General features: G+C 48.2%; 1 protein-coding gene across 4 annotated transcripts in view; it reads right to left on the bottom strand.

The window, feature by feature from the left end:
• The window catches only part of MFAP3L (microfibril associated protein 3 like), a 55,335-nt gene that overhangs the window by 12,480 nt on the left and 15,875 nt on the right, over window positions 1–26,980 (bottom strand). For all 4 annotated transcript variants that reach the window (XM_086414191.1, XM_086414190.1, XM_086414189.1 and 1 more), the window contains exon 2: window positions 7,297–7,719. In XM_086414191.1, coding sequence (XP_086270317.1) covers window positions 7,297–7,636 — 340 coding nt within the window. In that variant the 5' untranslated portion in view covers window positions 7,637–7,719. The remainder of the gene's footprint in view (window positions 1–7,296; window positions 7,720–26,980) is intronic.

A 26,980-nucleotide genomic window follows, 5' to 3' on the forward strand; every position in this document is an offset into this window, starting at 1 on the left:
GAGCAAGCGTCTTTTAATTTCATGGCTGCAATCACCATTTGCAGCGATTTTGGAGCGCCCCCCCAAAAATAAAGTCTGCCACTGTTTCCACTGTTTACCCATCTATTTCCCATGAAGTGATGGGACCAGATGCCATGATCTTAGTTTTCTGAATGTTGAGTTTTAAGCCAATTTTTTCATTGTCCTCTTTCACATTCATCAAGAGGCTCTTTAGTTATTCTTTGATTTCTGCCATAAGGGTGGTGTCATCTGCATATCTGAGGTTATTGCTATTTCTCCCGGCAATCTTGATTCCAGTTTGTGCTTCCTCCAGCCCAGCGTTTCTCATGATGTACTCTGCATAGAAGTTAAATAAGCAGTGACAATATACAGCCTTGACGTACACTGACATGAAAAGCATACACACTAGCATGTGTAAAATAGAGAGCCAGTGGAAACTTGCTGTTTTGACTGGGCACTCAAAGCAGGGCTCTGTAACAACCTACAGGGGTGGGAAAGAGGGGGAGGAGGGAGGGAGGTTCAAGAGGGAGGGCACAGATGTACACCTATGGTTAATTCATGTTGATGCATGGCAGAAATCAAAGCAATATTGTAAAGCAATTATCTTTCAATTAAAAATAAATTAAAAAAATTAACATCATGACCAAATACAAAGCTCTTAGAATTTCCCTTAAATTATTTCTTAGAAGGAAAGGATTTCTCTTTTTCCTCGGAGAGGTCTTTCTGTGAAAGGGTAAACCACTAATGTATGGTTAATCTACTCATGGATAGGAGTAGATATTGTTTAGTCCTTAAGTCACGTCCGACGCTGTAGTGACTCCATGGACTGTAGCCCGCCAGGCCCCTCTGTCCATGGGATTCTCCAGGCAAGAATACTGGAGGGGGTTGCCATTTCCTGCTCCAAGGGATCTTCCTGACCTGGAGACTGAACCTACATCACCCATGTCTCCTGCATTGCAGGTAGATTCTTTACCACTGAGCCACCTGGGAAACCCTGATAGGTGGTACAGGAAGGTTAAGTCTCTGCTCACAACCTCATTTAGACATGAAGGATCCGTTCAAACAAGGTTATTTTCATGAAACCAACTGAAGACTTTCCAGGAGGTGAGGGTCCTGACAACGTTTACACAGACAGAAAGGAAGTGCAAACACTCAGTCGAATGGCGCTGCACTGAGTCCACACTTGTCTGGAAGTGTGGGGCCTGTTGTCCAGTATGTGAAATAGAGGAGACTCAGGGAAGGCATCCAGCCTTTCTACAAAACAGACCTGAACACGAACGGAGCCCCACATGGCTGTCATGGGGCTTCTGCAACAGGTGCGAGCCACCCTTCCCGCCTCCCCAGAGCCCAGCCACTGCAGAGACCCAGGGCACAGACACCATAGCAGCCAGGCCCCCGTGCCCCAGGGTCCCATTCTCCTGGGTGGCCTCTTCAGCCAGTCCTGGGGCTGCTAACAAGCTTCTTCCTACATCACATGGGGCCAAGGAGCCTGGGATCATCCCGGCTTAGTTCAGCTCTCTGCTCAGGAATGGGGGGGAGGGACAGGGGAAAGCTCAGGGTGTACACAGCCTGCTGTTGTGCTCCGCTTTAAAGGATCAAGAATACCTGAAAAGAAGCCATCTTTTCATTTCCTGGCAAGGGAAACATCTGACTCGCCAGCTAATTCAACCTGATAATCTTCATTTTTATAAAAGTGCCAAGCACACCACTCCATGCAGGCTGGCAAGAGTCTCTTCTGAGAGCGCCCAGCACTGGGTGGAGAGAAATAACTTCCCGTTTTGGCATCTTGGCTCTCCTCATCTGAGAGTGATAGGGAAGGCTCTTCCCACTGCTCAGACTAAAAGCTGTCTGGGCTCACATCCCAAAGGGAGCACCACTCTGAAGAAACACTACACACGGCGGCCCATTAGCAGGCTGGCCTCTGACATGATTCCTTCTGGAAAATGAACCAAAGTACCACTTTTATGGGAGACTACATTACCGGTTCTCACAGGTGACTTAACTGACTGTGGAATGATTCTTTAGCTGGCTAAGATGCTTCTTTAGGTGGGACCAGGGTTTCTCCAGTTGATGATGGACAGAGAAGCCTGGTGTACATGGGGTTGCAAAGAGTTGGACATGACTGAGCAACTGAAATGAACTGAACTGAACTAAGGGTTTTTCCACTTGGGCTGGCATGTTGCATCAGATAATTCTTTGGAGGGCTTCGCTGGTGACTCAGGGGTAAAGAACCTGCCTGCCAATGCAGGAGACACGGGTTTGATCCCTGGGTGGGGAAGATCCCCTGGAGAAGGAAATTGCAACCCACTCCAGTATTCTTGCCTGGGAAATCCCATGGACAGAGGAGCCTAGCGGGAAACAGTTCCTGGGGTCTCAAAGAGCTGGACATGACTAAGTGACTGAGCAACAACAACACTTCTCTGTAGCGGGCTGTCCTGTGCATTGTGGGATGTTGAGAATATTCCCGTTTTCTACCCACTAGCTATCAGTAGCATCATCTCCCCCTCCTTCCTCTCCTGCCCTGTCCGCGACTACCAAAGACGCCTCCAGACTTGGCTGGTATCCTCTGGGTGAGAGAACCACTGGTTCTGGCAAAAGGAAAGTACACTGTGTGCATAACACCCCCCAAAGCATCCACATGCACTGCTTTTTTTCAGCGGGCCTCTGCACACGGAGGGAACGTGCCAGGAAGGGGAGGTGGCTGACGGAAGAGAAGGTGCCTCCCTTGCCATCACAGTGTCATCTCAAGATTTTAAATAACACTTCAGGGATAGACATGCTTTTTAGTTTTTGGTTTTAAGGTTGAGAACTTGAGAGAGTGAATACGAAATTGCTCAGAAACATATTTCCTTTCTTTACAAAACACACCGTCCTATGAAGCAGAGACAGAAGCACTTGGGATCTTGACTGTGACAACACAGAACGAGGATGAAGTGACCGGTAACAGTGATGCAGCTGCCGTTTCCTGATGTCGTGGTGTATTCTAGGTACCATTGTTGTTCAGTCATTAAGTTGTGTCCGACTCTTTGTGACCCCATGGACTGTAGCCCGCCAGGCTTCCCGGTCCATGGAATTTTCCAGGCAAGCATACTGGTGGGTTGCCATTTCCTTCTCCAGGAGATCTTCCCGACCCAGGGATCGAATCTGTATCTCCAGCATTGCAGGCAGATTCTTTACCACTGAGCCACCTGGGAAGCCTCTCCAGGTACCATACTGAGCATCTAATACATCATGGAAGGCTCACAACCCTCCCTGGAGGTACAAGAGGATTATCTCTGCTTTACAGATGGGAAAACTGGCTCCAAAAAGTGGAGGAACTTGCTCAAAGAGCCGTCATTGTTCTGTTCTGCTGAATTTCCAGGGGTATATTTACAGTTACACAAATTTTGTCTAATTTTGAGGAATCAACTTTTTAAATCTCAAATATTTAACTTCCTAAAAGAAGAATTTAGTGTAGCACTTTCATGGGTTTACACACTATTCCTTGCTTTATCAGAGAGGCAAACAATGATGTACACTTAATGCTGTGGGCACGGACTCCCTCCTGGATATGCTGGATTGGGGGGAGATTCACTCAGGTCTGAAGATGTGACCAGCACAGTTTTCTGTGATCCCTTGGCAGGAGGAGGTAAAAGCATCTCACAGGCTACTAAAAACATCTGCAGGAGCAGAGGATAAAAACACCAGAGCAATGTAAACTAAACCAAAATTCATAACAATGAATTCTACAAAGGTGGAGCAGCCATGAAAGAACTGTGAACTTCATAGAACTCAGCTAACTCTGGGTGTGTTTATTTTCAGAGATAATTCTTAATTATTTTTGGTGACAGAATGCTATAAGAGAATGGAGAGCAAATCCACAGGGAATCCTAAACCCTCACTTGAAGTAAGAATTTCCAGCATAATTGAGCCAGGCATGATTGCCAGGCCTGTGCCTTTTCCGGAGCAGACTTTCTTGAAATTCTTGTTATTTATTATCTGATAAAGGTGCCAATGTGCATTTTCATGGTTTAAAGTCAGAGTAAGAAACTACAGCAAAAATACACTGGAGAATTCATGCCTGAAATAATAGGGGCATTTTTATAACACTTGCTGGCACTTACATATGGCTACTCACCTGTAGCAAAAGAAAAACTGAAAAAAGGACATTTTGTGGCCATGTGTGGTTACTCACATTATTGGAGCTCTGGGTTATTTTTGTAAAATGGTGGACCACCTCAAACATGTCCTTTGCATGTGTGCTAAGTCGCTTCAGTCGTGTCTCACTCTTTGTGACCCCATGGACTGTAGCCCACCAGGCTCCTCTGTTCATGGGATTTTCCAGGCAAGAATACTGGAGTGGGTTGCCATTTCCTCCTTCAGGGAATTGTCCTGATTAAACCTGGGTCTCTTACATCTCCTGTGTTGGCAGGTGGGTTCTTTACGACTAGCTCTACCTGGGAAGCCCAGGTGCGTCCTTCGGTGAACTCCAAAAAAAAAAAAGAGTCCCCCAGAAACAGATCATACAGTGGCCTCTCCTGATCTGTGGCATTGAAATGACAACACGAGGGACACAAAGCAAGCCAGCTGCTGCTCCCACCAGCGAGGGGCAACAACCGATGCCTTCTAGGACCCGCAGGGCTGGCACCAGGAACAGTTGCGTCACTTTCTCAGCACCAACAAGAAATGGAACTATTAAACACTCCTGGAATCGCAGAGCACACATGGCGGGCAACTCACCAAATGGTTCTGAACACACCTGGTGTACGCATGCTTCGTGTATGCATCACGGTGGGGGCCTAGCACTGCCTCTTGGTGACGGTGATGGGGCTGGTGCACCAACCATCCAGCCTCTCATCTGTTCTGTCTGCTCAGGGGCTTTCACCACCCCTTGCCTGCTGACACCTGGAGGAGGAGCAGGTGCTGGTAGGCACAGAGGGAGAATAAAGCCCAACCTGGCCACGCCCTGCTGAGTACTGTCTTCTCCATCCCCCTGCTTCTCAATCCAGACCCGTGAGGATCAAGACCACGAAACCCTCACGCCCACTGTAAGGACCAGAAACAAACTGGGCAACACGGTACAGGGCCTTAGTCAAAAGGGTGGTTGCTAACGGGAGTTACGCTCGCCTTGTTTGATTTCAGCAGTGGTCTGTGGCTCAGTGGTAAAGAACCTGCCTGCAGGAGATGCAAGAGATGAGGGTTCAATCCCTGGGTTGGGAAGCTGTCCTGGAGAAGGGAATGGCAATCCACTCCAGTAATCTTGCCTGGAGAATCCCATGGACAGAGGAGCCTGGTGGGCTACAGGGGCCTTGGGGTCACAAAGAGTCGGATGCGACTGAGCGACTGAGCACAGCACCAGGCAGCACTGCAGCGTACGCATGTAACTGACATTCTAGGATGTTAGCGCTGTTCCCACACTGTGGCAACCACCTCTTTGTTGAGTTATTAATGAAATACCACTCCATGTAAACTCCTAGCTGATCAGCCCAGATCTACATCCTGGTTAGAAGGTGGACATCTTCCTGTCATAAATGAAGACTTTAAGACCTTGGCTCCTCGAGTGGCACACTGATGCTCAAATTTTATGCTGAGGATAAACGTTCCATTTCCTCTGTCTTGCTCGGTGGTTCTGAATATTACCCCGTGTTACTTGTGTCCTGAAATGACTGTTATTATGTGAGGTAATCACTAGAGCTGAGCTGGCACGTTAAGTACCAATATTACAAGTTCTTCTAAAAAATCTAGTGTGTCTTTCCTCATGAGGCTTTAGAATAGCCAAGGGATTTGTCAGCACGAATGCAGCTACAAACAGGACCGGAGGGCTCTGGAAAACGAGCCATGAACCTAGCCTCTGCCTCCAGGCCACCTGTGTCTGCTCCTTCCACCCCCGGTGCCCACAGATGGAAGGGAAGTGACCCCAGGTGACTCCAGGGCATTCAACCACCCAAAGCGCAGAGAGAGCCATGAAGCACAGGTCCACCTGCCGAGACTGACTGGTCACCATCGAGATCTCCTTGGAGTGGTCAGTAGACTCCAAGACAGACCTCGAAACATCACTGCTGAAGTCCAGGCCCACTCTGTGCCCATACTCTCCTCTTGCCAGGACACAGGGCTCAGAGTCCCTGCCATGGCCCTCTATACGTGGGACCACCTCTGCTCCAGGCCCAAGGGGGCAGCAGACTCAGTCTGGAGTCCCTGGTCACTTCAGTGTCCTTGGAATCCCTAGCCCTGCAGAAAAACCCTTGGGGTCCAGGGACTTGAATATGTGCACATTGCCGTGGTTACCGTCCCCTCACAGGTGTGACGTCACTTCCTCCTGACTTACAGTGAGAGGAAGGGGCTGGACTGTTCCGTCTGCTCACCGTCAGTATGGATCAGCTCTGTGACCAGAGTAGTATCAGCATGGAAGGTTCTGGTCACAGCTGACGACCACAGGACCAGGGAAAAATCACATGAGAGAGGGGCTTCGCCTGTGCAGTCTCCAGGGTTCCTTCTAGTGGGCAAGTTCTGTGGTCCCATCATTGCTTCTCCCTCTTGCAGCCTCCCCCCCACCTCCTGGCCAACAGTCTAGAAACTTCAGCCAGGTTGCCAGGAAACACAGGTGATCTGTGGCTGCTAGCGAGAAGCTGCACAGAGCCTGCTTTCAAAAAACGTGACCTCGAGGGACTTCCCTGGTGGCCCAGTGGTTAAGAATCCACCTGCTGATGCAGAGGATATGGGTTCAGTCTCCCGTCCAGGAAGATCCCACACGCATCGGAGCAACCAAGCCCGTGCACCTCAACTACTGAGCCTGAGCTCTAGAGTCCACGTGCCTCAACTCCTGAAGCCCGTGGGCCCTAGAGCCTGTGCTCCAGAGCCAGAGAAGTCACCACCGTGAGTAGCCCCTGCTTGTACAACCAGAGAAATATGGCACAGCAACAAAGACCCAGCACAACCCAAATAAACCAATAAAATGTTTTAAAAAAGCATGGCCTTTAACAACCGCTACATTCCATGAAACCAAGGAAAACTCCCTTATGAATGAGACACGTAAGGAAAACCCACTATATTCCACCCCTACAGCAATTAGTATGCATTATACTGTAACATTTTAAGAGGTTTTTTAAAAGACACTAATGCTTGCCTTTTGTTTTCTGAGTCAAGAGCGAAGAAAATGAATTCATTACCGCTGTGAATCCTTATCTAGTTCTCTCTCTTTCCTGAGAAAAACAAGACTCAAGAAGAGCCTGAAACGACATGATTAAGAACCAGAGACGTCTGGAGCACCCGCCCAACGCCTCCTCGTTTTTCTGACCCTGGACTAGTGGGATGGCCTACCTCCTCCTTGATCCTCCTCGTTCTCACTCAGCAGTTTGCCCGCCGAATTGTACCACTTGAACTGGGGTTCGGGAAGGCCGGAGACACTGCAGTTGATCAAGGCACTGTTCCCTTCCTTGACGATGATATGGTCGGTTCTGGCAATGACCACGGGCGCCGAGCCCACAGCCACGTTGGTGCCGTTTAAAGTGCTGCTGGTCACACTGCTGGCGGTCGCCAGAGTGGATACTAGGATTAACAAGGGCACAGGAGGCAGGAAGCACACAGGCAGAAGTCTCTTCACTCCATCCATCTTCTTCGCTTGTTCTTTACGGAGGCAGAGCCAGCTGGCCGGGGGCATCCTCTAGTGGGTGACACTCTGCTCATAGCAGGCCAGGGGCCAAACCTGGCCTGGCTCCATGGAGTTGGCTCCTGATTAAAAACCTGTTTAGAAAAAAAAAAAAAGAAATGCATAAATACTAGCATTCATACTTTAAAATGATTATTTATAATATGTTAGAAACCCAGCTAAAACACATATCTGGCTAATTTTTAAATAGCACACCAAATATGAAGTTGTTCCAAACGTTCATGGAAATCATGATATATGAGTTTGTTACTTCTGCTACTGAAGCATAAGACTCCTAGCAGGAACAGCGTAACTTTGTATCACACGACTTGCAGGGCTCAAAGGCCAGCCCAGCTTTCCTCAGTCAGCACCTCGAGGCCTCCTCTCACCCCCTACCTGTCTGCTTGTGGACCCCGGGGTGCACTGGGTGCTTAGAATCTCTCTCTGCCGCTGGACAGGCCCTCTTCCTGCTGCAGTGCGCCCGGGGGTCTCCCCCAGCATCAGCTGGCGTGTCCCTCCCCCGACTGGGACGCCCTTCCTCTTTCAGGCAACCACTCCCACGCCCTCTGCCCCGGCGACCCTCCCCACCCCCCGACGTCACTCACTGAACTCCTTGGTCCCCATCTTCATGTGCCTCCTGGGATGCAGGACGTGACATGGTGGGTGGCTGCACTTGCTCACCCAAGATCTAACCCCCGCCTACTGCCCTCCCCTCCATCTCACCCACTAAGCACATGGCCACACCCCGGGGCCTTTCTCCTCTCCACATTCTAAATTCTGAAGTTCCAGGTCATCCTGAGGTTCTCAGTAGCCGTCCTGCCCTGTACCCCACCTGCTCAGTGCCCTCTCTGGGTTCCTGGTCTCCCAACTCCCCTCAGGCTGCCCCTGCTGCCCCAGCCAGCACCCGGGCACACAGACCACCCCCCCCCCCACAAGACCACGTCCTCCTGCCAGCATCCAGCGGGATGCAACCCACCCCGGGATGTCCTGGCTCTCACCGCAGAGGCCTGCGCAGAACTGGGGATGAACTACACCCATGACGTGCTCGCAGAAACCAAGGCACGTCTCCGGCCCAGCCAGGATCCCAGCTTGCTGGTCCACTGTCCTCTTCCCTCCATGGTCTCTCCAGCTTCAGAACCAACACTGTGGCCCAGCGTGGTACAGCCTGCCCCCCACAGGGTGCGGGGCTGAGTCCCCTTGTCCGCCTCCCACCCACTGGGGAGGCCTCCTGCCTCTCAGCCGCAAGCCGTCAGCTGCCATCAGCTCCTCTAATGGGGACACTCAGTGTCCACCTGCTCTCTGTTGAAGCGGATCCTGTTCACATCACCAGTATCTTCCTTACCAGACCTGTGGCAACTGTCACTGTGACAGCGGCTCTCCCCAGCCTCTCCTCCTGTGGGGTCTCTGTGCTCCACCCCCCACTGACGGTGCTCTCTGTTCTTCCCCAGCCCCTCTCCTTCCCCTGCGGCCAGTCCTGCCACCTCCCACCCAAGCACCCTCTGGGCCAGATTCCTGGTTCTGACCCCCTCCCTGCGGACAGTACCACCCACAGCTCATGCACTTCCTCACCAGGATGCTCTGTGGGGACTTGTGTCAGGCCCTCAGACCAGCCGGTCAATCTGCCAAACAGGCTGTGGCACCATCTATGCAGGAAGGCACAGGGACAGTCCTCAACTCCACCATCACCCTCTTCCTCTCTGAACGTCCCTAACACCACACTGTGAACTCCACCTGCTGAACACTGTTTGGGCAGGCCCCCCGTTTCTGTGTCCTCTGAGGCCCTCCCCGGGGGTCTCCGTGTCCCCCTCCTAGGAGCAGGGAGGGAGCCTTCTGGGCTGACCGCCAGCCTTCAGTCTTGGCCCAGGTTCCAGGCCGACCCCTCCAGCCGCTCTAAACACGAGCCACACGGTGCCCCTACTTTCTGTAGCAAGAATCTGCATCTTTGCACTGCTGTGCTACACAATCTGGATTCCTTATCTCTTCTATTTAAAAAGAGTTACTGAACATCTACTATGAAAGTGAAAGTGTTGGTTGCTCAGTCTTCTCTGACTCTTTGCGACTCTTATGCACGGCAGGCCCCCAGGCTCCTCTGTCCGTGGGATTTCCCAGGCAAGAATACTGGAGTGGGTTGCCATTTCCTTCTCCACTGGGTTGAACTCACGTCTCCTGCACGCAGGCAGATTCTGCACCTGAGCCACCAGGAAACATCTACTATGGGCAGACGTTATTCTAGGTCCCCGAGACAGACGAACAGACAATACAGATCTTTCCTGTAGAGGTTATATCCTCATGGGAAAAGCAGAGTAAACACCATGGGTATAAGAACTTCGGATAACCACATATGCTTTGAAAAACACACCATGATGCACCTGAGTGCCAAATGAGGCAGTCCTAGAGAACTTCCCTGAGGGGGTGGCCTCGGAGCTCTTTGGGGATCACCCAGGCCCCAGAAAAGGGCACTCCAGGAAGAGCCAACCACTAAAGCAAATGGGGCACTACCAGATGTGTCAAAGAGGACGGGTCCAGATCTCCTAGGGCTCTAGAGGACAGACTAAGGAACCTGGATTTTATCAGACATTCATCGAAAAATGTTATGCAGGGGAGACAGAGGATATGATTTCTCTTTTAAAATCAACTTTGCTCATGCTCAGTCACGTCTGACTCTTTGCGACCCCTGGACTGTAGCCTGCCAGACTCCTCTGTCCATGGGCTTCTCTAGGCAAGAATACTGGAGAGGGTTGATATTTTCTCCTCCAGAGTCTTTCCAACTCAGGGATCAAACTCACATCTCTTGCGCATACTGCACTGGCGGGCAGATTCTTTACTGCCAAGCCACTCACATCAGATCAGATCGGTTGCTCAGTCGTGTCCGACTCTTTGCGACCCCATGAATTGCAGCACGCCAGGCCTCCCTGTCCATCACCAACTCCCGGAGTTCACCCAGACTCACGTCCATCTCATCCTCTGTTGTCCCCTTCTCCTCCTGCCCCCAATCCCTCCCAGCATCAGAGTCTTTTCCAATGAGTCAACTCTTTGCATGAGGTGGCCAAAGTACTGGAGTTTCAGCTTTAGCATCATTCCTTCCAAAGAAATCCCAGGGCTGATCTCCTTCAGAATGGACTGGTTGGATCTCCTTGCAGTCCAAGGGACTCTCAAGAGTCTTCTCCAACACCACAGTTCAAAAGCATCAATTCTTTGGCGCTCAGCCTTCTTCACAGTCCAACTCTCACATCCAAACATGACCACAGGAAAAACCATAGCCTTAACTAGACGAACCTGTGTTGGCAAAGTAATGTCTTTGCTTTTGAATATGCTATTTAGGTTGGTCATAACTTTCCTTTCAAGGAGTAAGCGTCTTTTAATTTCATGGCTGCAGTCACCATCTGTAGTGATTTTGGAGCCCAGAAAAATAAAGTCTGACACTGTTTCCACTGTTTCTCCACCTATTTCCCATGAAATGCCGAGCCACTGGGGAAGCCAAAAATCAACTTTACTGTGCTGTAATTTACAAATTAATACAAGTACCCATTTAGGGTATGCATTTTAATAGGTTTGGGCAGATTTACGCACCCATGTAACCACAACAATACACAAGATGTGGAATGCTTCCATCATGACCAGAAGCACTCTCGTGCACCTTCCAGTTTTAGCTTTTCCATGGACCCACTTTGGTTACTTTGAATGTGGTGTAAGGAAGAACCAAGGTTCATTTCCTCCCCACAGGGGCATCCAGCTGTGTTCGCATCATCTATAGAAAATACCCTCCTTTTTCAGTGGCTGGCCTTGCCCCCTTGTCAAACACAATGAGCCTGTTTCTACACTCCTCCTGTTCCCTAGTGCTGATGTCTTTCCCGAGGCCAATACCATCCGGACCATACTGTCGACCTCAACATGTCTCTGTGGAGTCTGACATGTTCCCTGACACTTTAGATGCCCAATGAATTGTTGAATGAATGAATCTGTCTTCAAAAGCAGAAATCATCATTCCAACTGTGTGGATAAAAACACTGAAGAGGTACTGGGGATGATAAGGCAGCTTCAGGTCACAGATTTCTTCAGTAGGAAAGACACACAGTCCCCACAGGGCTGGGTGCCTTCCTGTCCTGGACAGCCCACATGTGACTCTCCAGCAGCAACTAGGGGGCCCAGGATCATGACACATTACCCCCTGAGACTATGGTTTTCTCTACGTGGCTCATCTTGTGGTTTTCTTTCAGCAGAAGTTATCAAGCTGACCTGCTCCTTACCCAACAGTTAAGACATGGCCTCAGGTTTGAGAGCAACTAGGCGAGGATCCTGGAGTAGGCAATGGCACCCCACTCCAGTACTCTTGCCTGGAAAATCCCATGGATGGAGGAGCCTGGTGGGCTGCAGTCCATGGGGTCACTAAGAGTCGGACACGATTGAGTGACTTCACTTTCACTTTTCACTTTCATGCATTGGAGAAGGAAATGGCAACCCACTCCAGTGTTCTTGCCTGGAGAATCCCAGGGACGGGGGAGCCTGGTGGGCTGCTGTCTATGGGGTTGTACAGAGTCGGACACGACTGAAGCGACTTAGCAGCAGCAGCAGCAGGCAAGGATCCTGGATCTAACCCCCCTGACAACCAGGCTGTCTGTTACTACTGGTAACAGACTTAACAGTAAAGACTGTTACAAGGATTTATGATCACATGTATGTCAAACATGCACTGCTTGGCTTGATAAATAAAAATTACTAATACAATGTACAAAGAATCCTTCACTGAAATTAATGCTTCTTGAGTTTACTCTAAGTTATATCACATCTTGTTTTCAGCTCTGTTGAATACATTGTGACTGCCATCCCACCACTGGAAATCATGACAACTGATTTGCAGCCATGGTTCCTCTGAAGGGGCTCAGATCTGAGAAGTGCGAGCACCATGGCCAGCACCTGTGGTCACTCCAACTCCCTAGAGGCAGGTGAGGACAGATGCTGACCAAGGACCTCAGGGAGAATGAGAAAGAAGTCATAGCAGGAGACAGGTTCTCATGAATTTGTGCTGTAAATACACTGTGAGTTTTTTTTTTTTTTTTTGCAATTAGAGAGAATGCAGTAAATGCAGACTTTCAGTCAGTTCAGTCGCTCAGTCATGTCCAACTCTTTGTGACCCCACGAATCGCAGCACGCCAGGCCTCCCTGTCCATCACCAACTCCCGGAGTTCACTCAGACTCACGTCCATCGAGTCAGTGATGCCATCCAGCCATCTCATCCTCTGTTGTCCCCTTCTCCTCCTGCTCCCAATCCCTCCCAGCATCAGGGTCTTTTCCAATGAGTCAACTCTTCGCATGAGGTGGCCAAAGTACTGGAGCTTCAGCTTCAGCATCATTCCTTCCAAAGAACACCCTGGACTGATCACCTTCAGAATGGACTGGTTGGATCTCCTTGCAGTCCAAGGGACTCTCAAGAGTCTTCTCCAACACCATAGTTCAAAAGCATCAATTCTTTGGCACTCAGCTTTCTTCACAGTCCAACTCTCACATCTATACATGACTACTGGAAAAACCATAGCCTTGACTAGACGGACCTTTGTTGGCAAAGTAATGTCTCTGCTTTAAGCATAGTCAAAGCTATGGTTTTTTTCAATAGTCGTGTACAGGTGTGAGAGCTGGGCCATAAAGAAGGCTGAGCACTGAAGAATTGATGCTTTCAAACTGCAGTGCAGGAGAAGACTCTTCAGGGTTGCTTGAACTGCAAGAAAATGAAACCAGTCAATCCTAAAAGAAATTAACCCTGAATATTCATTGGAAGGACTGATGCTGAAGCTGAAGCTCCAATACTTTGGTCACTTGACATGAAGAGCTGACTCACTGGAAAAGACCCTGATGCTGGGAAAGACTGAGGGCAAAGAAGAGGGGGGAAGCAGAGGATGAGATGGTTGGATGGCATTGCCAACTCAATGGACATCTGTTTGAGCAAGCTCTGGCAGACAGTGAACAGGGGAGCCTGGCATGCTGCAGTGCATGCAGTCGAAAAGAGTTGGACACGACTTAGCAAATGATCAACCACAGGTCTGAGAAGCATGAGCACCATGGACAGAGCGTGGGGTCAGTCTGACTCCCTGGAGTGGGGGGACGCCTGTGCAGATGCTGACCAAGGACCTCAGAGAGAAACAGAAAGAAGACACAGTAGGAGAGGTTCTCGTGCATATGTGCAGTGAGCACACTATGACATTTTTTTCTCCCCCGCAATTAGGAAGAATATGGTAAATGGGAGATCGTACTAGGCTTTAAGATGCATAAATCAGACGTACTTTCAAACAAAAGCTGGCCACATGGTTTCTACTTTCCAAGACACTGTGCAGGCCAGGACAAAGAGAAGAGGAGACTACTGTCCAATCATTTTCCAATCATGTCCATCAATGTTCTGGGCTAGAAACATAGTAACTGTTCCGGACTGGCATCTGGTTCCCTCAGAGACCTTTCCAGGTAAGGGGCGGAGGCATCCCCTCCCACCCCACCGCCATGCAGGCCAAGTAGGGAGCTGACTGATCCCTCCCCTCCTTCCCCATCTGAAAAGTCACTGAGGCACTTAGAGAACAGAATGTGTCATTTATGGGCTGTTTGTAATCCAGGCGTTTTTACTGTAAAAACTCTCTGTGAACATTTATTTTTGAAAAGAAAGCATTTAATGAACATGAATGAATTAACAGTTTTTAATTAAGAATTCATCCTATTTCATGCAGTGCCCTTTCAAGTTCAGATATTTACAAAAGTGTCTATTATGTGCCGGGCACACTGCCAGGGACCTGCGGAGTCAACACGCCATAGAATGCAGAGTTATAGGCCGTGTCTACTTACAGTGGCCTGCGGTGAGAGCCAGCAGTTAGTTCAGCGTGCTCTGCCAGTGCCGGGAGCATGGGGGTGGGCTGGCGACACTGGGAATGGGTGTTTTCTGTTGGCCTCCCCAGTACCCAGCCCCACTCCAGCTCTGTCCCCACCCCCGGAGTCCCATGGTGCAGACCCGAGTCCTAATTGTCCCAGGGCAGGTACAGCTTGTTCCAGACTCCCTGACACCCCTCCCACACAAGCCCTTGGCTTCTCAGGGACGCGGGGCAGCTCAGCAGACTCTTCTCCCTCCCCAGCACCCAAGGTCCTGCCTCCTTCCTTCCACACCTGCTCTGCAGCCACACTGGGGTGGAAGCCCCAGGTAGCTGCTCAAGAGGCAGGAGTCGCCAAAAGAACAGAAAGGCATCACGTCCCTTTGCACGCTGGGAAAACGTTCCACAAACGGACTTTGTTCAGCTTGTCAGACTTTGCACATGGTATCGCGAGGAGTTCACTTAATATCACCGTCACACTCAGAAAGACACTTCAGCTTCTGAAGAATAAATCACGAGGGCTAAAATCCACCAGCTTAAAACACAGTCCTTCAGAATACAACAAGGAAGGCCACAGATCCCCAAAACCAGGCTTACCCACAGCCACAATAGACGAATTGTTGAGGTTCATGGGTAAGCTCGGAAAACTTTCACAGAATACTTGACTTTAAAAATAAATGAAACGAAAGAGAAAACAGTTAGCAAGCATCAAAGGTCCTTTCTTCAGCTTGGCCCTTCCCCTACTTCCAAACAACTGCATTTTATCTAAATGCATTTTAATAAAATGCTTTGTGGCATCTTATTTGCTATCTCTTCACCTATAATAAAACAGGACTATTGACCATGAAGCTCTGGAGTTGGAAGGGAAAGGGCCTCTTGTGTCAGGGTGTTCTGAACTACATGAATGTACATGATTGTTTTTTTCTTGGCAGGGTCCATGCTGGCGCTTCCCCATCAACTGTGATGAATAATTTTATACTTCATACAACGGCATTTTTGTCACAACATCTACAAAGAGTCATCACTGGCTCTCACTTGTGCAGAAGTGATGTAAGCAGCACAGAGGCCTCCCCTTAGATAAGACGCATTCTTGATCGGTCCCTATTCCTCAGGTGCGGTGGGAAATCTCAACTTCCTGCGGAATGGAGAGGGCCGGATACAGTACGTCGTAGATGCTAACATTGGAAACTGACAGCCTTGGGACTTCCCTGGCCGTCCAGTGGTGAAGACTCTGCCTTCCAGGGCAGGCGGGACAGATTCAGTCCCTGGCTGGGGAGCTAAGAATCCCACATGCCTTACAGCCACCCCTCACCCCCACAAAAAACCCCATAAAACAGAAGCAATATTGTAACAAATTCAATAAAGACTTAAAAACAAAAAGAGTAGTCCGAATTGAAAAAAAAAAAAAAATCCAAAATAAAAAAACACAAGACAACTGATAGCCAGCTGCCACCACCCTGGTTTGGCTATCTTCCTGGAGCTTCCTTTCCTGTGTCTTAGAATCAGTGAAAAACACCCACACTAACCTTTTTAACCTGGGCTTCCCTGGTGGCTCAGCAATAAAGGACCCACGTGCCAGTGCAGGAGATGCAGGTTGGGTCCCTGGGTTGGGAAGATCTCCTGGAGAAGGAAATGGCAACCACTTCCAGTATCCTTGCCTGGGAAGTCCCATGGACAGAGGAGCTCGGTGGGCCATGGGGTCACAACAGTAGGACACAACTGAGCGACTAAACAAGAACAAACCTTCTTTTACAAACATGATTTAAAAATGACTTTCTTTTGCAATTTTAAAGAAAAATGAAAAATTCTACCAGCCCATTCTTTCTCCAGTCACTTAAGTATTTAGGTAGTGAAGGTGACGTCTGAACACGGGCTGTGCTGTGTGCTGTGCTTAGTCGCTCAGTCGTGTCTGACTCTTTGTGACCCCATGGACTGTAGCCGGGCAGGCTCCTCTGTCCATGTGATTTCCCAGGCAAGAATACTGGAGTGGGTTGTCATTTCATTCTCCAGGGGATCTTCCAACCCAGCAATCGAACCTGGGTCTTCTGCACTGCAGGCAGATCAGGCAGATTCTTGACCAACTGAGCTACAAGGGAGATGCCCAAACACAAGCTAAGGGCGTCTAAAGCCAAGATGAAGAGTTGTGTGGAGCAAGCATGTTCCTGCATGGGTGACTGCAGCCCAGCCACAGCATTTAAGTCCTCAATCAGCTGAGTTCTGTCTCAATGTCCAAAGTCATGTTAGAGAAATAGGGTCACGCAGTCCTTCTTTCTTCCTGACATGTACTCTGGCATGTATGCCTGTGCAGGGATCCTGATGCCTCTCATCACACAAAGCTAACTCCCCACCCGGACGGAGATGTGAAGGTTACAGGAAAGGAGGAAGAGCATCTTTGGAGGCACCAAGCATCCGTCCACACCACTGCGCAGTAACTGAGGAGATTCCCTATGCCAGGCACACTGCTGTGGAGCACACGGGGAGGACAGGTCCTTACCCCAGTCCTCCAGAGTCAGGAAGGAGGACTCAGAGAGTGAACCAACAGTGACAGGGCAGTGGGACAACTGCCCCATCAGACAGGGCCCAAAGAGCCATGTGGTACCGCACAGGAGACTGCAGTGGTGCACGCTCCAGGAAGAACCTTCTACAGGAAGTGACCCTGGGATCTAATGACAAAGGAGTTCGCCAAGGAGGCCAGGGGCCAAAGAGACCACAGTGCTTGGAGAGGACCTGGCACATGGGGAAATGGATATGACGGTGATGGGTGGCTGAGTCACTAAGTCATGTCCGACTCTTGCAACCCATGTGCACTGGACCCCATGTGCACTGGTAGCCCCGTGCACTCAGGCTCCTCTGTCCACTGGATGCTCCAGGGAAGAGTACTGGAGAGCGGTGTCCTTTCTGCTTCCAGGGGATCTTCCACACCCAGGGATCGAACCTGTGTCTCTTGCATTGGCAGGCGAGATTTTTTTTTTACCACTGAGCCACCAGGGAAGCCCCAGTTCAGTTCAGTTCAGTCGCTCAGTCGTGTCCGACTCTTTGCGACCCCATGAATCGCAGCACGCCAGGCCTCCCTGTCCATCACCAACTCCCAGAGTTCACCCAGACTCACGTCCATCGAGTCAGTGATGCCATCCAGCCATCTCATCCTCTGTCGTTCCCTTCTCCTCCTGCCCCCAATCCCTCCCAGCATCAGGGTCTTTTCCAATGAGTCAACTCTTCTCATGAGGTGGCCCAAACTTTGGAGTTTCAGCTTTAGCATAATTCCTTCCAAAGAAATCCCAGGGCTGATCTCCTTCAGAATGGACTGGTTGGATCTCCTTGCAGTCCAAGGGACTCTCAAGAGTCTTCTTCAACACCACAGTTCAAAGGCATCAATTCTTTGGCGCTCAGCCTTCTTCACAGTCCAACTCTCACATCCATATATGACCACAAGAAAAACCATAGCCTTGACTAGACGAACCTTTGTTGGCAAAGTTATGTCTGCTTTTAAATATGCTATCTAGGTTGGTCATAACTTTCCTTCCAAGGAGTAAGCGTCTTTTAATTTCATGGCTGCAATCACCACCTGTGGTGATTTTGGAGCCCCAAAAAATAAAGTCTGACACTGTTTCCACTGTTTCCCCATCTATTTCCCACGAAGTGATGGGACCAGATGCCATGATCTTCGTTTTCTGAATGTTGAGCTTTAAGCCAACTTTTTCACTCTCCACTTTCACCTTCATCAAGAGGCTTTTGAGTTCCTCTTCACTTTCTGCCATAAGGGTGGTGTCATCTGCATATCTGAGGCTATTGATATTTCTCCCAGCAATCTTGATTCCAGCTTGTGTTTCTTCCAGTCCAGCATTTCTCATGATACACTCTGCATATAAATTAAATAAGCAGGGTGACAATATACAGCCTTGACGTACTCCTTTTCCTATTTGGAACCAGTCTGTTGTTCCATGTCCAGTTCTAACTGTTGCTTGCTGACCTGCATACAAATTTCTCAAGAGGCAGATCAGGTGGTCTGGTATTCCCATCTCTTTCAGAATTTTCTACAGTTTATTGTGATCTACACAGTCAAAGGCTTTGGCATAGTCAATAAAGCAGAAATAGATGTTTTTCTGGAACTCTCTTGCTTTTTCCATGATCCAGTGCATGTTGGCAATTTGATCTCTGGTTCCTCTGCCTTTTCTAAAACCAGCTTGAACATCAGGAAGTTCACGGTTCACATATTGCTGAAGCCTGGCTTGGAGAATTTTGAGCATTACTTTACTAGCATGTGAGATGAGTGCAATTGTGTGGTAGTTTGAGCATTCTTTGGCATTGCCTTTCTTTGGGATTGGAATGAAAACTGACCTTTTCCAGTCCTGTGGCCACTGCTGAGTTTTCCAAATTTGCTGGTATATTGAGTGCAGCACTTTCACAGCATCATCTTTCAGGATTTGAAATAGCTCAACTGGAATTCCATCACCTCCACTAGCTTTGTTCATAGTGATGCTTTCTAAGACCCACTTGACTTCACATTCCAGGATGTCTGGCTCTAGGTCAGTGATCACACCATCGTGATTATCTGGGTCATGACCAACATTATACAAATTTGTACATCAAGGATGAGCTGCACACAGGTAATGAGGGAGTGACCCCCAGATGAGGTTGGCTGCTGCTGCTGCTAAGTCGTTTCAGTCATGTCCGACTCTGTGCGACCCCATAGACGGCAGCCCACCAGGCTCCCTCATCCCTGGGATTCTCCAGGCAAGAACACTGGAGTGGGTTGCCATTTCCTTCTCCAATGCATGAAAATTGAAAAGTGAAAGTGAAGTCGCTCAATCGTGTCTGACTCTTAGCGACCCCATGCACTGCAGCCTACCAGGCTCCTCCATCCATGGGATTTTCCAGGCAAGAGTACTGGGAGTGGGGTGCCATTGCCTTCTTCAGATGAGGTTGGCAAGGTCACTGAACAATTCAGAAGGAGCTAGACCAAAATGTCTCATTCTACACTATGAACTACACTGATGTTCAGGCCTCTACAGCATCGTACGCTTGGTTATTTTTCTGATACACAAAAGGCACCTAACTTTTCAAAAATGGATGTTTTAAATCACTGTTTTTCAAACCTAACAATGAATGAGAGGTGCCAAGATGTCATCTCTGTAATACTTAATTTTTTTAATGGATCCAGCATAAAAAGAAACCCTTCTTGGGTCTTCATTTTTTTCCACATGCTGTGCCTTTTCTGATTAAAAGTTAGAATCATCTTACTCCTCTGCCATCGTCTTCCACTTTTCCATGGAGAGTGGCATGGAAGCACATACACTGCCATATGTAAAACAGAGCCAATGGAAATTTGCTGTATGACTCAGGGAACCCAAACTGGACCTACAGGGGTGGGAAAGGGTGGGAGGTGGGAGGGAGGTACCAGACCGAGGGGACACACGTATACCTATGGCTGATTCATTTTGATGTTTGACAGACAACAACAAAATTCTGTAAACCAATTATCCTTCAATTAAAAAACAAATAAATTTAAAATAAATAAATATTTTAAAAAGAGGAATAAAGTAGGAGTCATATAAAATAAAACTCATAAATATAATGTTTAGAAAAGGAGAAAGAGAAAAGGAACAGTATTAAAGGTTTTCCACTAGTGTTAGTTGCTCAGTCGTGTCCGACTCTTTGCGACCCCATGGACTGTTGCCTACCAGGCTCCTCTGTCCATGGGATTCTCCAGGCAAGAGTACTGGCGGGGTTGCCATTCCCTTCTTTACGGGATCTTCACCTAAGACAATTGTCAGGCAAGATAAAAACAGGTCTATTGCATGTATCTGTTCACAGAACAAGAATGTTAGGTCTGGAAAACCCTGGGCATCTCTTCTCAAAGGTTTTTTTGTTTTTGGTGGGGATTTCTGTTTGTTTTAGTTTTTTAACACAAGGTAATCATGATGGTGTGCTCACTCACCTAGAGCCAGACATCCTGGAATGTGAAGTCAAGTGGGCCTTAGAAAGCATCACTATGAACAAAGCTAGTGGAGGTGATGGAATTCCAGTTGAGCTATTTCAAATCCTGAAAGATGATGCTGTGAAAGTGCTGCACTCAATATGCCAGCAAATTTGGAAAACTCAGCAGTGGCCACAGGACTGGAAAAGGTCAATTTTCATTCCAATCCCAAAGAAAGGCAATGCCAAAGAATGCTCAAACTACCACACAATTGCACTCATCTCACAGGCTAGTAAAGTAATGCTCAAAATTCTCCAAGCCAGGCTTCAGCAATACGTGAACCGTGAACTTCCAGATGTTCAAGCCAAATTTAGAAAAGGCAGAGGAACCAGAGACCAAATTGCCAACATCCGCTGGATCATGGAAAAAGCAAGAGAGTTCCAGAAAAACATCTATTTCTGCTTTATTGACTACACCAAAGCCTTTGACTGTGTGGATCACAATAAACTGTGGAAAATTCTGAAAGAGATGGGAATACCAGACCACCTGATCTGCCTCTTGAGAAACCTATATGCAGGTCAGGAAGCAACAGTTAGAACTGGACATGGAACAACAGACTGGTTCCAAATAGGAAAAGGAGTATGTCAAGGCTGTATATTGTCACCCTGCTTATTTAACTTATATGCAGAGTACATCATGAGAAACACTGGGCTGGGAGAAGCACAAGCTGGAATCAAGATTGCCCGGAGAAATATCAATAACCTCAGATATGCAGATGACACCACCTTTATGGCAGAAAGTGAAGAGGAACTAAAAAGCCTCTTGATGAAAGTGAAAGAGGAGAGTGAAAAAGTTGGCTTAAAGCTCGACATTCAGAAAACGAAGATCATGGCATCTGGTCCCATCACTTCATGGGAAATAGATGGGGAAACAGTGCAAACAGTGTCAGACTTTCTTTTTCTGGGCTCCAAAATCACCACAGATGGTGACTGCAGCCATGAAATTAAAAGACGCTTACTCCTTGGAAGGAAAGTTATGACCAACCTAGATAGCATATTAAAAAGCAGAGATATTACTCTGTCAACAAAGGTCCATTTAGTCAAGGCTATGGTTTTTTCAGTGGTCATGTATGGATGTGAGAGTTGGACTGTGAAGAAAGCTGAGTGCCAAAGAATTGATGCTTTTGAACTGTGGTGTTGGAGAAGACTCTTGAGAGTCCCTTGGACTGCAAGGAGATCCAACCAGTCCATTCTAAAGGAGACCAGTCAGTCCTGAATATTCATTGGAAGGACTGATGCTGATGCTGAAACTACAATACTTTGGCCACCTCATGTGAAGAGCTGACTCATTGGAAAAGACCCTGATGCTGGGGGGGATTGGGGGCAGGAGGACAAGGGTACGACAGAGGATGAGATGGCTGGATGGCATCACTGACTCGATGGACATGAGTTAGGGTAAACTCCAGGAGTTGGTGATGGACAGGGAGGCCTGGTGTCCTGGGATTCATGGGGTTGCAAAAAGTTGGACGCGACTGAGCCACTGAACTGAACTGAATTGAAGACAGAGAGACCAAAGAAGGTAAGAGACTGCCTGGGGACACACAGTTTAGTGGCTTCAAACCAGGATAAAAAGCCATGCCCATGTCAGATCTGATAACATATTAAAACCTCTTGGCTCCATAAAGGTAGTTTTTCATTGTTCTGGCAGCTGAGACAGACACTGAGGGCTGTTCTAATCACAAGAGTATCTTTCAGAAGAGTTTATTGATGTTTTGGCCTGTATTTTACATCTTTGAATTCTCATTTCAAATGATCAGGCTAAAACAGTTTGGGGCCCAATTAATGAAAATCATTACTTGGTCAGAGAGATACTTCCTCAGAAATCTGACAGTCCAGGGAATAAACCAGACCTGGGGACTGAATACAAATGGGATCAACCACTGGTGAGGGGGTGCACTGTGCTGCCAAACCTGTTCCCGAAGCATGGCAGGAGGTGGACAGAAGGTGAGGATGCTGCGTTGGCATTCTTCTCTCACCTCGGACCCCGTGATGATCAGATCACGTATCAGACTTAAAGCTGGTACAGAAGCACCTTGAGCTGTTTCTCACTTTCTCCTCCTGTCTCTATCACTAGGCATTTTCCCAGATTCTCCTTCTACTTATAAAAAAAAAACCTGAAACTAAATTATGTCCTTTCAAAACATTCTTCCTATCCTTTGGAGAGTGTATATAGGGAGATTCGATCAAACGTCAGTTTGATCCCTGGGTGGGAAGATCTCCTGGAGAAGGAAATGGTAACCCACTCCAGTATTCTTGCCTGGAGAATGCCATGGACAGAGGAGCCTGGGGGGCAACAGTCCATGGGGTAGCACAGAGTCAGAGATGACTGAGCATGCACGCATGCTGCTATAGGGAGATTCAAATTTTCATTCGAGAGCAATTAATTTTCTCTTATTGGCTAATCTACAGCATAGCTTCAGCTGACCTTCCATCCTTCCTTGTTTAATTTCACCGTGAGTCTATTTTCAAGACACTCATGATGTACTTTGTAAATAAGCTCCTCCGTGCAAAGTGAGACCAGGCAGGAGCTGGGGCGCATCTGGGAGCCTAGACGTCTCCACAGGCCAGAACTGCTTTCCCGCCTGGAACAACAGGCAGAGGCGCCCACGTTCTGGAGTGATGCGTGATGGATGTGCTGATCCTGAGCCCTGCCCACGAGTCCAGTGCTCTGCCTTGATAGAGGGGTAGCCTCCTCCCCCGACAGGCTGCATAAACCAGAGACCAATATTCTTAACCTGCTTCCTAAATATGATGTTCAGGCTTGAAGCGACTGTGCACTTAGATTTTCTCAGATTCTGGCATACATAGTAAACACTTAAGGCCGTGGCAGAGAAAGCCCCTTTCTCAACCAATCTGCCTGTACATGGACGACCTCCCACTGGTCAATGGTGATGCCCCGTGTGGACTGGGTGGGGGAGGGGGGTTTCTCCACTGACTGGGGTGCATGGCTGGTTATTTCTTCTCCAAACCCACCATCCTGTGACCACAACAAGCAGGGGTGTGGCTGTGCTGTGGAGGGAGGGAGCTGGGAGGTGTCAGTCTGCAGACGAAGGTCCTCCTGCAGGAAATTAAGCGGGACAGAACACCAGATTGCCAGCTGCCTCTGAGCTCTTCCTTTTGATAGACTACCTTACTGGTTTTCCAAATGGCTCAGTGGTAAAGAATCCGCCTGCAATGCAGGAGACATGCGTTTGATCCCTGGGTCGGAAAGATCCCCTGGAGAAGGGAATGGCTCCCCACTCCAGTATTCTTGCCTGGGAAATCCCATGGACAGAGGAGCCTGGTGGGCTACAGTCCATGGGGTAGGGCTGCAAAGGGTCATACACAAGTGAGTATACACACATACACACACCTTACTGGGCATCCACGCAGACCCTGCTTTCCTCCAAATTCCACCCATTTCTTAGGAATTCTAGGTAACTGTGCCCATTCTTTACCACAGATCTAAGTTTAAAACATAAATCGCGGTTTCCCTAGAGCTCAGCCATCAACATATACTTGTAGGAGAGGCAGGGCACTGCCCATGAGCCCCTGGACGTGGGCAGGGCCAAGGACTCAGGCCTGCGAGGTGAGTGAGGTTTATGGGACTCTGGTACGTACCTATGATTGAGGAAATGGCATTTATATTTCACAGAGTCGAAACCACCCCTCATTCCTGGCCTCCCTGGTGTCTGATTAGTGCCATTAAGAGTTACCGCAGAGGGACTGGATCACCTGGGGAGTCTACCTTCATCAGAATAAAATCTCATCTATTTGAGAAAATATGCTCATAACTGCAGAGAGCAGTTAGAAAGCTTTTATTCTCCTTACCAGCCCCGCTGCCACAAAGTGGTCACATGAGTGCTCTTAACAGGCTCTCTCTAAGAACCAGGTCTTAACAAAGACAGAAGAGATGTTGTAATTCCAACTCTACTAGATTCAATTCTTGTTCACAGTATGAAAACAACATCCCTTATACTCATCCGGCATTTATGATTTATAAGACACACCCTCGGATACTACCTCTTAGAGCCTTGCCATGACCCTATGACATGGGAAGGACCGTGTAGATCTGTCTACACTGACAGTGAAAGAGGCCAAGGCCAAGCTGCCCGCTGTACAGGGAGGCCCCGCAGACCCTGTGGCCCTGGCTGGGGCTCCTGCCACCTGGCCACAGTGACTGGGGGTCGGAGGTCATGGCCAGGGCACACTGGGTAAATGCCACTAATGGCCAAACTGCCGTGACTGCCATTTTCAAATGGTGATTTTTAAATATTTTCATATTTTTTAAGTTATTGTTTTAAAATTTTGGATATAGAGCAATAATTTCCAAAATGCGTTTGAACCAGAATAACCTTCTAGCTGAGTTCAATGCATATATCTTAAGGTCAATCTTCCCTAAAGTTTAAGTGTGTTTCAGTGTGACACTGTGGAAAATTATCTTCACAAAAATACCAGAAGAAAAGTCGAAAACGTGGATTTAGTGTTTTCCATCACAATAAACTGGAAAATTCTTACAGAAATGGGAATACCAGACCACCTTACCAGCCTCCTGAGAAGCCTGTATGCAGGTCAAGAAGCAACAGTTGGAATCAGACATGGAACAACAGACTGGTTCCAGATTGGGAAAGGAGTACGTCAAGGCTGTATGTTGTCACCTTGCTTATTTAACTTATACGCAGAGTACAGCATGTGAAATGCCAGGCTGGATGAGGCACAAGCTGGAATCAAGATTGCCCAAAGAAATATCAATAGCCTCAGATATGCAGATGACAGCACCCTTATGCCGGAAAGTGAAGAAGAACTACAGAGCCTCTTGACGAAGGTGAAAGAGGAGAGTGCAAAAGCTGGCTTAAAACTCAACATTAAAAAAACTAAGATCATGGAATCCAGTCCCATCACTTCATGGCAAATAGATAGGGAAAAAAATGGAAGCAGTGACAGACTTTATTTTCTTGGGCTCCAAGAAAATCTGCACCATCACTGCAGATGGTGACTGCACCCGTGAAATTAAAATATGCTTGTTCTTTGGAAGAAAAGCTATGACCAATCGATACAACATATTAAGAAGCAGAGATATTACTTTGCCAACAAAGGTTTTTTCAGTAGTCAAGTATGGAGGTGAGAATTGGACCATAAAGAAGGCTGAGTGCCGAGGACCTGAGGCTTTCGAACCCTGGTGTTTGAGAAGACTCTTGAGAGTCCCTTGGATTGCAAGGAGATCCAACCAGTCCATCCTAAAGGAAATCAGTCCTGGGTGTTCATTGGAAGGACTGATGTTGAAGCTGAAACTCCAATATTTTGGCTACTTGCTGCGAAGAGCTGACTCATTTGAAAAGACCCTGATGCTGGGAAAGATTGAAGGTGGGAGGAGAAGGGACGACAGAGGATGAGATGGTTGGACGGCATCACTGACTCAATGGACATGAGTGTGAGCAGGCTCTGGGAGTTGGTGAAGGACACAGAAGCCTGGTATTGCAGAGTCAGACACGACTGAGCAACTGAACAGCAACAATGCACTCTCTGAAGGAAGCTTTGCCTCTCTAGGCTCTAACGGGAGAAGGCCCTGCTAGGCTGAGCACACTCTCCAGGTGTTCTCGATGACTTGTCAGGTGGGCAGTTAGATTCCTCTCAGTGATAAAAACAATTAAGACTCAGTCATCTCAATCAACTGGAACTCAAAGTATTTAGGAGGCCCACTGTTATCAGTTCATACTGCTCTGGGGCTTAAGAAATTTCTTAAGACCAGATCTTTACACTCAAGGCACTTATATTCTTGGTGATACCTGTATACAGAGCAATACATAATTAAGTGCTAAACTGAGTAAATACTGCAGAAATTTAGAGAAAGACCAGCTGGAAAGGTCCCAGAATGTTCACTGGGGTTGGCCAGGACTTGAAGGGCAAGAAATGGAGACAGGAGAGTTTTCCAGCAGGAGCGATGGCTTGGTTTAGCCAGGAGGGCGTGGCCCACCCATTAAAAACAAACATCTTCCTCGCAGTACATTTTAGCAGGACTCATGCAGCAAGAGCCAAGTCATTGGAAAAGACTCTGACACTGGGAAAGAGTGAGGATAGGAGGAGAAGCAGACACAGAGGATGAGATGGTTGGATGGCATCACCAACTCAACTGACATGAGTTTGAGCAAATTCCCCGAGAAAGTCAAGGACAGAGATCCTGGCAAGCTGCAGTCCATGGGGTCACAAAGAGTCGGACACACTTAGCCACTGAATCAGCATCAACAACATGCAATGCATCTGCTGTGCATGCTCATCTTGAGAATGCCAGCATATCAAGGCGCTCCTTCAGTCCAGGGCTTCTTAGGAGCAATGATAAAGGATCAGGACAGAGATCCATTACTCCAGTGGAGGAAGAGGAGATAACCAGAACCCAGAGAAAGGAAGAGATGGACCCGCTACAAAGGCAGAAGGGTCAAGCCTACCAGAGGTCCTGGGGTCAGACATACAGGGGAAGAAGCCCAGCCCCCAGTAAAGCAGAGGATTAGTAATATTCAAGCATTTTCTGGAAATTAATTTCAAGTTCCTCAAAAGCATTTTA

The sequence above is a fragment of the Bos grunniens genome, chromosome 8, assembly GCF_055505025.1.
Source record: "Bos grunniens cultivar Pamir isolate PY7600 chromosome 8, Bosgru_T2T1.0, whole genome shotgun sequence".
Taxonomy (NCBI): Eukaryota; Metazoa; Chordata; class Mammalia; order Artiodactyla; family Bovidae; genus Bos; species Bos grunniens.